Raw genomic sequence first — 12,842 nt, 5'->3', positions numbered from 1 at the left:
ACATCACTGTGTGTATTACCCCTGTACTGTGACATCACTGTGTGTATTATCCCTGTACTGTGACATCACTGTGTGTATTATCTCTGTACTGTGACATCACTGTGTGTATTATCTCTGTGCTGTGACATCACTGTGTGCATTATCCCTGTACTGTGACATCACTGTGTGTATTACCCCTGTACTGTGACATCGCTGTGTGTATTATCCCTGTACTGTGACATCACTGAGTGTATTATCTCTGTACTGTGACATCACTGTGTGTATTATCCCTGTACTGTGACATCACTATGTGTGTTATCCCTGTACTGTGACATCACTGTGTGTATTATCCCTGTACTGTGACATCACTGTGTGTATTATCCCTGTACTGTGACATCACTGTGTGTATTATCCCTGTACTGTGACATCACTGTGTGTATTATACCTGTACTGTGACATCACTGTGTGTGTATTATCCCTGTACTGTGACATCACTGTGTGTATTATCTCTGCACTGTGACATCACTGTGTGTATTATCCCTGTACTGTGACATCACTGTGTGTATTATCCCTGTACTGTGACATCACTGTGTGTATTATCCCTGTACTGTGACATCACTGTGTGTATTATCCCTGTACTGTGACATCACTGTGTGTATTATACCTGTACTGTGACATCACTGTGTGTGTATTATCCCTGTACTGTGACATCACTGTGTGTGTTATCCCTGTACTGTGACATCACTGTGTGTATTATCCCTGTACTGTGACATCACTGTGTGCATTATCCCTGTGCTGTGACATCACTGACATTATCCCTGTGCTGTGACATCACTGTGTGCATTATTCCTGTATTTTGTGGACTGAAGCTTTGTTGCGTACCTCCGTGTACAGATGTTTCCAAGCAGCCATCATGAAAACCCATTGCAGGCTCCGTGTCATTGGAGCGACCTTTTCCACGGACACTAGTGCTACATTCCACGAATTCCCTGGGAGTAAAGATTAACCTAGTTATAGATGAAACGTTCCTGCACCTCTCCGCTTCCCTGCAAGGAGTTTTCAATCCCTTTCAATGCATGTATTTGGTGCTAAAAATAATTTTTACTATTGCGTTTCATTAAATACTTTGCTCTGTTTAGCGTTTATAGACTTTTTGTTTCTCTGAACATTCAATTAGATGTGGTTTGGGGGTCATAAATCAGCTGAGAAGAACTAAAAAAGCCTATAAAGTCTCTCGTTGGAGGAATGTGCTCACTGACAGATTCTCAGTTAGCTCATTATGCAGCCAGCAATACTCACTGCATCACAGAGGCTATGAAAGGTAAAAGGGTGCAATTTTTTTTTAATGAAACACCGTTATAAAAGGGAGTTTCGGCCTAAAAATATGCTGCACTAATATTTCTTCTCCTCCTCCAAACTAAAAGTGCACAACCTGACGTCAACCATTTTTCCACCTGTCTTATCTGTCAGATCACCAGGTGGTAGAGCGTAAATCATCTCTCCAGAAAATAACAATTGTCTCAGAGCCTGCAGGCCACATGTATCCACCGCCTGCTGAGCCCCGGCGTCGGTCACGAGACCCAGAATGTGGGGGTGGAGCAAACGTGGAAGCCCAATGGAGGGTCCAGTTCTCTGCCCTTGTGTGGTCCATCCACTGCAGTTCAGCTTTTCAAGCTCGACGATAGGGGTATATAATCAGGAAATGATGGATGGTAGAGGTATATAGGCAGGTCAGGCTTGATGGTAGAGGTATACAGTGTGTCCACCCATATCCTGTCCACCGCCATTAACTTGAGAACGGCGGCAGCTATAGGCATAGAAGTGGTGTCTAGGTATAGTAAAGTAGCCATGCGCTACGCAATGAAACCACCTATAGCGCCACCTGGTGGAAAACAACGGAGTTAGCATTTTTATCTCGAAAACGGAACGAGAGAGAAAAAAAGTGAATTACAAAGTTGTAGGGCATCATCAATTCAATACGAATCGACACCTTGCATACAGAAATGCTATGATTAGAACGTGTAATACTCACAAGGCTGCGAACGTGAAGCGATACCTAATGGAGACCTTCCTACAAGTCATTGGGTATGGTGGCTGTGTGGAGTGACCTCCACGCTCACCTCACCTGACCCCATTGGAGTTCTTTCTGTGAGGTCACATCAAACAGCAGGTATATGCGACCCCTCCACCAACATTGCAGGACCTACGACGACATATCACAGATGCTTGTGCAAACGTGTCACCTACCATATTGCACAACGTGCAGCAAGATACAGTATGCTGTGCAGAGTCCAGATGTGCATTGCAGCTGACGGGGGACACTCTGAGCATCACAGTTAAATGAGCGCCATATGCGTGACCAGCATTCAATGTTTTGGGGGGGTGTCATATGGCTTTCATATCATAGCATTTCTGTATGCAAGGTGTCGATTTGTATTGAATTGATGATTCCCTACAATTTTTTAATTCACTTTTTTCCTCTATCTCGTTCTGTTTTTGAGATAAAAATGCTAACTCCGTTGTTTTCCACCAGGTGGCGCTATAGGTGGTTTCATTGCGTAGCGCATGGATATTTTACTATACCTAGACACCACTTCTATGTCTATAGCTGCGGCCATTCTCAAGTTAATGGCGGTGGATAGCATATCGGTGGACACACTGTATAGGCAGGTAAAGCTTTATTATAGGGGTATTTAGGTAGGTCAGGTCAAATAGTAGGGGTATGTAGACAGGTCGGGCTTAATGGATTGTCACTTCTCCATATCTTAGATTTACATTCTAGTTTGTAGGTTACGGTCAAAGAAACAAATACTGGTAGGGTCCTCCATGCCTGCCACCTAAGTCTGACCTGCCCATGTACCGTCCCCTACTATTAATTATTAAGTATGGCCTGCCCATGGACCCTACCATTATGTCTCTCCTGCCCATGGAGCCTACCATTAAGTCTGGCCTGCCCATGGACCTTACCATTAAATATGGCCTGCCCATGGACCCTATCAGTAAGTTTGGCCTGTCCATGCACCTTACCAGTAAGTCTGGCCTGTCCATGGACCCTACCAGTACGTCTGGTCTACCTATGGAGCCTACCATTAAGTCTGGCCTCCCTATGGACCCTACTATTAAGCCTGACCTGCCTATGGACCCTACCATTAAACCTGGCTTCCCCATGGACCCTACCATTAAGTCTGGCCTCTCCATGGACCCTGCCAGTAAATCTGGCCTGCCCATGGACCCTACCAGTATGTCTGGCCTGCTCATGGACCCTACCAGTAAGTGTGGCCTGCTCATGGACCCTACCAGTAAGTGTGGCCTGCTCATGGACCCTACCAGGAAGTCTGGCCTCCCCATGGACCCTACCAGTTAGTCTGGCCTCCCCATGGACCCTACCAGTTAGTCTGGCCTCCCCATGGATCCTACCAGTTAGTCTGGCCTGCTCATGGACACTACCAGTAAGTGTGGCCTGCTCATGGACCCTACCAGTAAGTGTGGCCTGCTCATGGACCCTACCAGGAAGTCTGTCCTCCCCATGGACCCTACCAGTTAGTCTGGCCTCCCCATGGACCCTACCAGGAAGTCTGGCCTCCCCATGGACCCTACCAGTTAGTCTGGCCTGCTCATGGACCCTACTATTACCAGTTGAAGGTTTATTACTTCTGATCCAGCAGTTATCAGTGCCAGTGTGGAAGTCATTTTGCCCTCTTACCTCTCTATGGAGATTACATGCCTCAATTACTAATTTTTTGCAACTGTTGTGTAATGGGTGTGGTGGAAATATCTGCCCCCGCCGTGGAGTGAGCACATGCCTCTCTCCAGGCCGTGTATGTGAGCAGCTTACATAGCCGGGGCTGTAGGGGCCAACATCAGATGCTCCGGCTCTGGAATCCGGCAGAACCGGTCATGGCTCAGACATCTGCCAAGGCAATTAGTTGCAGACCCCAAACTTTATGACTATTTTTTTTTTACATGGAAAATACGTAAGCAGCCAGCGCTGTACCTGCCAACATGAAACAAATTGCTGCAGTGACGCGGCTGGATGTGCTGTATGGGGAGGTGGGGAATGCGACATACAGCCAGGAGATCTGCTGTTCCAGGAATCTGCCACACCGGGCTGGAGTGGATCCCAGATCCACGATTCATGAGTCTCTGGTGACCAGTGAAAAGTAAAGCCGGGTGTGTAACTTCCCAAAAGTGCACAGACCTGACAAACTGGACAGAAGAGAGAGTGGCAACTGTCAGAGCGGCGTCACCTGCCCATAGACTGGATGGATGGATGGATGGACGGATGGACGGGTGGATGGATGGCTGAGCAGATGGATACATGGGTGGATGGATGGATGAGTAGATGGATGGGTTGATTGGGTAGATGAATAGATGGAAGGATGGATGATGGATGGAAGGAAGGATAGATGAATGATGGATGGATAGTTTGTAGGATGGATGTGTGGATTGGATAGATGGGTGATGGATGGGTGAATTGGGTAGATAAATGGATGGATAGATGATTGGATAGCTGGATGGAAGGATAGATGGATGGAAGGATAGATGGAAGAATAGATGGATGGATTGGATAGATGGATGATCGATGGAAGGATCGATGAGTAGATTGGGTAGATGAATGGATGGATAGATGGATGGGTGGATTGGATGGGTGGATAGATGGATGGGTGGATTGGATGGGTGGATAGATGGAAGGAAGGATGGGTGGATAGATGATGAATAGATGGATAAATGGATGGATGGATGTAGACTGTGAGCCCTCGTGGGCAGGGTCCTCTCCTCCTGTACCTGTCTGTATCTTGTATTGTTTATGATTATTGTACTTGTCCCTATTATGTACACCCCTTTCACATGTAAAGCGCCATGGAATTGATAGCGCTATGATAATAATAATAATAATAATGGATGAGCGGATGGATACATGGAAGGATGGATGGATAGATGGATGAGTGGATGGATGGGTTGATTGGGTAGATGAATGGATGAATAGATGGAAGAATGGATGGGATGGATGATGGATGAATTGGATGGATGCATGGATGGATGGATGGATGTGTGGATTGGATAGATCGGTGATGGATGTGATGGATGAATAGATGGATGGGTGGATTGGGTAGATAAATGGATGGATAGATGATTGGATAGATGCAATTATGGATATGTGGATTGGATAGATAGATGGATGGATGGATGGAAGGATAGAGGGATGATGGATGGATGGATGTATGGAAGGATAGAGGGAAGGATAGATGGATGGAAGGATAGAGGGATGATGGATGGAAGGATCAATGAGCAGATTGGGTAGATGAATGAATGGATTGATGGAAGGATGGATAGATGGATGGATGGATGAGTGGATTGGATGGATGGATGGATAGATGATGAATAGATGGATGGATAAATGGACTAGATGTTTTCATTGATATTTCCCGCCGGTTCCTGGATGTGGACAGCAGATGTATCTCTGTTAGACATCACATACAGTATGTACTCGGGGAACATATGTATTTGTTTTCGGCTTTAATCTACGTAATATCTGGCCTTTCCTTTCAGGGGGGAGGTTGCAGCCATCCTCGGGATGTGGCGCTGCGATCATGTGCTCCTCTAGACTGGATCTGCTGCATGTGGACAATCCCCCTCTGTTCCCGCCGCGGCCCTCATGCTGATCACTCGTCTGCACATTTCCTGCACTTACTACAAGGGGTCACTTCTTTTCTGAAGTCCCAATGTTCATCCTTCCACAGATGCTGGGTGACATAGAATAAAAGCAGCCATGACAGTTCCTGTGCGGGCGATCACCCAACTTTTCATAGACCCTAACAAGTAATAGATTGTGTCATATGCTAATATCTCTGGATTTGCTGATCTAGTGAATGACTTCCAGTGACTTTTAGCTTTTGTGCGTTCTGTGCTGATTCATTTCTCAATATAACACTACAATGTTTGGAACTGAATTTTTCCTGATAAAAATTTCCAAATTTCCTCAATATATAAAGCATTAAATGATGAAAATGTGCTGTGATCAGTCACCACTAGGTGGAGCCCATGAGCTATCTGAATACTCTCATGTATGCAGTTATCTCACAGGCTCCCCCTAGTGGTGGCTGCAGCTAGAATGTTTTCACTTAAAGGGTGTGTTGTTTTTTTTCTCTGTATGAAAAATGCTGAATTTTTTTTTTTTACCAGAAATTGAGTTGAAACTTCAACTTTTTGAGCAGGATTTTGGAGAGTTTCTGCTACAAAAACGTCTCCAAAAAACCCCTCAGTGTGAACGCAGCCTAAGAGACACAACATCAATACTAGATGAGCTCGATGAAGGACGTCTGCTGCTTTTATCATGTGCTGTGCGGTATTTCTGTTCGCGATCCAGGATTTTATGTCGTAAAATCCCGACGGTGAAATTCCAGAGAGAAATATTTGGTCTTTATTAAATGTTGGAAATTCATCCAGCGCCTTCTAATGTGACAGAGGAATTTCGGGTGGTTTTAAGAAGAATGGATACTTGTAGGATCCACTTTCCGCAACCTGTGATACATTGCAGACTTAGAAAACCACTTGAGAAGAAGCTGCTGGGATTGGTCTGAGTCAGGACATTTCTCCTTAGCTGGGTTTAGACCATGTAAAAAAAAAATAAATCTGAGGACTAATATAGTGATGGGGTTGTTTCAGGACAGACACTGATTGCATGACACCATGATATACTATCAATGTGCGATTGGTGGTAGCGCAACTACCAAGGCTGCCATCAATCACTCAACTATAATGGCATATCAAAGAGCAGAATGGGCCAACAAGAGGCAAAGTGGCACATCACAAAACGACTGGGTCATAACAGTCAGATCTTCATCTATTCTTGAAAAACTAATTTAAAGGAAACTTTCCCATGGATGTTTTTATTTACACCGAGTCTCTCCTTCAATTGCCGCCGATCCATGGATTCTGGAACAGTTTTTCTTTTTTTTCTATGACCCTCCGTTCCAAAGTTATGCAATAAAGAAGCACATTTTTACTTCAATGAAATGGGCGTGTGTCATCTCTGTGGGTGTGGCTATGTGCCCTGTAGTGATTGGCCAGAGTCAAAGTAAACACCCACAGATGTTTTGTGTTATATGTCCAAGTTGATTGAAGAGATTATTTCCATGGGGCATAACTTTGGAACGGAGGGTCACAGAAGAAAAAGAAAAACTGTTCTGGAATCAGTGGAATGGCCCAAATTTGACAAGGGACTCAGTTTAAATAAAAACAAATAATGAAAGGTCCCCTTTAAATGCCACTTTCACAAATGATAGCAGCCAATTAGTGGTTAAATTGCTGTAATCAAAGCTAGATCCAATCACAGCAGCTATACTCTAGCTTCTGTGCCCCTCAGTTATTCCTCCTGGAAATAAAGATGCAAATTTTCCCTTTAGCCAACTGGTCGTATACAACAGAACATCTGTCATAGCTATTGATCATACCTCACTGATGATGTGCTGGATTGAGAAGAGGGGCAGACATGGAGCTACCTGGACTTATATTGGAATTTGGGGTACACATAATTTCTTTGTCTTTGCAGGGGATTTGGGGCTCTGTATGAGGTTGGAGTTGTATGCGTCGTCTGTGGAAGATCTGTAGTTCTCACTGTATCTTCAGCGAACCTGTCACCAAATTTCCTAGATGAAACTACAAACATTATTACATTTGGACCTGATGAGGCTGTTATATTTTCTTTGAAAATCTATATCCAATGAGTATGATCTGTGTCCAACTCAAGAGTGACAGAGCTGATAAGTCCATGTGTATTCAGTCTCCGGCCATCCAGCCTCACTGACAGCTGTGCAGCCTGTACTGAGCAGGGTGAGATCTCCACAGGGAGGAGGGACATTGAGGCCGTCAATCATGAGATGGAGCAGCAGCAGAGTGGTGGGACACTGAGGAGCTGTCAGTTGGTTGGAGATTAAGGATAAACATTCAAACAGGATTTTGCCATGGATTATCAGTGTTAGTACACCAGCCCCATCAGACATGCATGTGATATTGTATGTGTTACATGTAGAGAATACAGTATAATTCAGCCTAATTGTATAACAGGGGTTGGATGATAAGGTTAGTGCAGATTTGCTCTGGGGGAGTAAGTGATTTAGCTACTTAGTGAAACAAAGGACGCCTGTAAATATTGTGCCGGAAAACAAAGTGCAGATTGCGTGTAAGACGACGTGAGCAGCTTCAAAAGACTGGAAATTTACAGTATAAACCTCGTGAATGTCAAATCCTTCTTTCTCCCATGGCACTGATCTCCAACCTGTGGCTCGTCTCCAATTGTAAAACTACAACTCCCAGCATCCTTATCAGATCCTGATGAGAGTCGTTTGGAAGTCCAACAGTGAGCTCGGTTCACCTCTGTCTGGCTTAGTATCTGTCAAAAATTTGAAAGAGGACCTGTCAATTACTAAAAAAAAAGATAAATCCCTATGATCCCTGGATTCTGCCATTTTTTTCCGTTTTCCTCTGCTTCACTTTATTGCAGAGATATTCACATTTGTTGTTCGTGGAGCGCAGTATGTGAAATCTCTGCTCGTTGATCAACTGGGTCACTGAATTTCTTATCTAAATACATAACATTCGTGGCTATAATTCATTTTTGTAATTGGGTTTTGCCAAAAATTTGGCACAATTTACCTTAACTCAGGAGTTAACTGAGAATCCATCAGTGAGCTCATCCGGGAAGTTCAATGGGAGAGTTTGTGATTCTTCTGTTTCTCTTTTTCTGAGCGCATTTATGACCACAGATGACATCAGAGTTGAGTGCGCAGGAAAACAGAGCCTGTAACAGCCAAAGGGTTAACATTTATTAATGAAACCTAATTACAAAAATGAATTTTAGCAACAAGCACTGTACATGCATTTCATACATTCCAGGTTATAATTCATTTTGGTAATTGGGTTTCACTAAAAATTTGGCACAGTTTGCCTTCTATAACCTTAAACTGAGGAGTTAACTGAGAATCCATCAGTGAGCTCATCCTGGCAGTTCAATGGGAGAGTTTGTGATTCTTCTGTTTCTCTTTTTCTGAGCGAATTTATGACTACAGATGACATCAGAACTGAGTGCGCAGGAAAATAGAGCCTGTAACAACCAAACGGTTAACATTTTTCAATGAAACCCAGCTATACTTCATTTTTGTAATTGGGTTTGACTAAAAATTTGGCACAGTTTTCTTCTATAGCCTTAAACTAAGGAGTTAACTGGGAATCCATCAGTGAGCTCATCCTGGCAGTTCAATGGGAGAGTTTGTGATTCTTCTTTTTCTCTTTTTCTGAGCGAATTTATGACTACACATGACATCAAAGTTGAGTGCGCAAGAAAACAGAGCCTGTATCAACCAAACGGTTAACATTTATTAATGGAACCTAATTACAAAAATTAATTTTAGCAACAAATACTGTATATGCATTTAAGACATTCAAGGCTAACATTCATTTTTGTAATTGGGTTTCACTAAAAATGTGGCACAGTTTGCCTTCTATAGCCTTAAACTGAGGAGTTAACTGAGGATCCATCAGTGAGCTCATCCTGGCAGTTCAATGGGAGAGTTTGTGATTCTTCTTTTTCTCTTTTTCTGAACGAATTTATGACTACACATGACATCAAAGCTGAGTGCGCAAGAGAACAGAGCCTGTATCAACCAAAGGGTTAACATTTTTTAATCAAACCTAATTACAAAAATGAATTTTAGCAACAAATACTATGCATGCAATTAATACATTCAAGGCTATAATTCATATTTGTAATTGGGTTTCACAAAAAATTTGGCACAATTTGCTTCTATAGCCTTAAACGGAGGAGTTAACTGAGAATCTGTCAGTGAGCTCATCCTGGCAGTTCCATGGGAAAGTTTATGATTCTTCTGTCTTTCTTTATCTGCGCTAATTTATGACTACAATTAACATCAGAGTTGAGTGCGCAGGAAATCAGACCCTGTAACAACCAAAGGGTTAAAAAATTTTAATGAAACCTAATTACAAAAATTAAATTTAGTAAAAAAATAAATAAAAATCACCCAAATTCGGACAACCCCTTTAAGCCCCACCCGGGAACACGAAAAACACTATGGAACGTTTCCAAACTTTTCACTTTTGAGCCAGGTTTGCATAAACAACACAAAAACTACTGTGACATGATGATATCTGGACTCCCGGTGACTGATGATCTAGATGATCGGATGTCTTCAAAGCCCTTTTATTTTTCTAGTATTGACTATTCAATTATTTTTCACAGGTAGAGAACGAAGTGGAACGCCTCCGATTAGAAGTGATGCAATATCCCTGAAGGCAGTGACATTCAAGCCAATAACAAGAGAACGCAATCATGTCGGTGATATACAGTGAAGTTGCAGTTGAGGAACCAACCAATGAGAGCTTCTGGATGGTAAGCGGAAAGTTTTTTACAATCTTCATGTTACGGTAAAAATATCCTGTTAATTTCGTTCTACAAGTCAGTAAAGCTATGGTGATGCCAAATTTAAGCAGACACAGGCGTGACTACCATGATGGCAGCACAGGATCACTTCACAGTGGGTATAGATGATAAGCTTCACCACTGTTTCCTATCATTTAAAGGGGAGTTTTCACTGGAATTTTTTATTTAAACTGATTCTCTCTTCCGATTTGTACTGATCCACTGATTCCGGAACAGGTTTTCTTTTTTTTCTACGCCCCTCCTTTCTAAAGTTATGGCCCTGGAAATAAAGAACAAATGTTCTGTTCAAGCAGCTGGGCGTGTCTGACAGAACTTCTTTGTGGGCGTGCCCATCTTTTGATTGGCCAGGGTCAGAGGAGGGAAAGCCAACGCCCACAGAGATCTGTACTATTCACCCAGTTGATTATTTCCTGAGGGCATAACTTTGGAATGGAAGGGCACAGAAGAAAAAGTAAAACTGTTCCAGAATCAGAAGATTTGAGCCTATTGGATGAGCTACTCAGTTTAAATAAAAAAAAAATCCTTTAAATGAAAAATCAATTGAAGATTAGGGCTACTTTAGTCAGTTTTGCGATGTGACAAGACGGACCACCATGTAATACGCTGTAGACTTGCAGGAGAGCTGCCTATAGGTGACCTTCTCACCACCAGCCGGCAAACCAGATAACTGAGCTCGTCCATCAACATCTTCACTCTTTAGAATATAGTAGAATATTATATTATAAGTGATAATTACAAAAGAAAAGTAACGCACTGATACTTTGTCCCAAAGCCAAACAATTACAGCAGCACCGTAAAGCGGATGGATGAAGGGTATCGGCTGTGTGACGATATTGTAGCCTGTTTCCAAGACAGAGCCAAGATAGAGAAGCAGTATTCACTACAGATGGAAGAATGGGTCCGAAGATGGAAACCAATAGTGGACACCAGTGAGTATTAGGAATGGAGCATATAATGGATTCCAAATTGTATGTCAGGGGCAATGAATTACCCCCTAAAATCTAATGTACAAAGCTGAATGTGTGTGTGTGTGTGTGTGTGTGTGTGGGTGTATGTGTGTGTGTGCGTGTCCGTCCGCTAAAGGAATCCGCACCGTCGCATTTACAATCATGAAATTTTGCACAGACGCCTCATGTGACTTGGAATGTCATAGACTATGTTTTGAGGGGAAAACTTAACTCCAAGCTTTGCACTTATTTGCCAAAAAAACTGCTTACATTAAAGTCAATGGAGCTGAGAACGGATCTGTTATTATACACTCCTATTATGGACATAGAAACACACAGAATGAGACACGCACACAGAAAGACACACACAGAAAGAGACAAGTACACAGAAAAAGAGACACACACACAGAAAGAGGCACACACACAGAAAGAGGCACACACACAGAAAGAGACACACACAAAGAGACAAACAGGAAGAGACACACATAGAAAAAGAGACACACACACACACACAGAAAGACACACACAGAGACACACACACAGAAAGAGAGACACACACACAAAAAGAGAGACACACACACAAAGAGGCGCCACAGGGTATTGCACCTGACTTAAGGTGCAGTGCTCATCCCGGGTAAGGAAGAGGTTAACTACTGGTTTTCACTTACACAACATCGGTGGTGGCCTCTGAATCATCTGGGATTGGCTGGGGCCCATCACGACGGAAACTGGCGCTCCAAGGCTGATGACCTGACATAGTGAGTAAAAGAACTTTGCCCGCAGTCCTGATGTCGTCCCGTCATTGCCGTCGCCCCGCGCTCAGGCGCCAATGGCCGCTACACCGCCACCATCGTCCTCCCTGGGGCCGAGCTCCACCTGTGGGGAGCTGGACCATCTGAGCTGCGTGACCATCCGCCCCGGAGGAGAGCAACATCTGCAGCAGTGGCTGATTGTTGGCCGGAAACCACGGGTGGCGCTGCAAAGCAAACCCCCATCATCCCCCTACATCGGTCACCTTGTACGCTTTTTCTTGACACCGACGGGGCCACGGAGCCGGGCAAGGCCATTTACAGCAACTCCAAATACCCCTGGCCCGGTGACGAGTAACCCCCGACCCCGTGAGCGTATCACACAAAGAAAGAGACACGCACACTGAAAGAAACACACACAGAAAGAGACACGCACACTGAAAGAGACACACACACACAGAAAGAGACAAACAAAGAAACACACAGAAAAAGAGACACCTAGAAAGAGACACACGCACAGAAAGAGACACGCACAGAAAGAGACACACACACAGAAAGAGACACACGCACAGAAAGAGACACACACACACACACACAGAAAGAGACAAACAAAGAGACACAGAAAAAGAGACACACATAAAAAGAGACACACACACAGAAAGAGACACAACATTTCTGTCTGTTTAGTTTGTGACTGTTATGTGCAAAATA

At 43.6% G+C, this 12,842-nt stretch overlaps 1 protein-coding gene across 1 annotated transcript in view; it reads left to right on the top strand.

The window, feature by feature from the left end:
* Positions 1 to 12,842, top strand: part of LOC142256780 (protein kinase C and casein kinase substrate in neurons protein 1-like) — a 50,508-nt gene that overhangs the window by 27,273 nt on the left and 10,393 nt on the right. Inside the window, exons 2-3 of the mRNA XM_075328669.1 lie at positions 10,235 to 10,384; positions 11,208 to 11,364. Coding sequence (XP_075184784.1) covers positions 10,325 to 10,384; positions 11,208 to 11,364 — 217 coding nt within the window. The 5' untranslated portion in view covers positions 10,235 to 10,324. The remainder of the gene's footprint in view (positions 1 to 10,234; positions 10,385 to 11,207; positions 11,365 to 12,842) is intronic.

This window comes from Anomaloglossus baeobatrachus, chromosome 11 (assembly GCF_048569485.1).
Source record: "Anomaloglossus baeobatrachus isolate aAnoBae1 chromosome 11, aAnoBae1.hap1, whole genome shotgun sequence".
In the NCBI taxonomy this organism is placed as follows: Eukaryota; Metazoa; Chordata; class Amphibia; order Anura; family Aromobatidae; genus Anomaloglossus; species Anomaloglossus baeobatrachus.
Note: the sequence above shows the minus strand (reverse complement) of the source record. Positions and strands in the feature narration are given on the sequence as shown.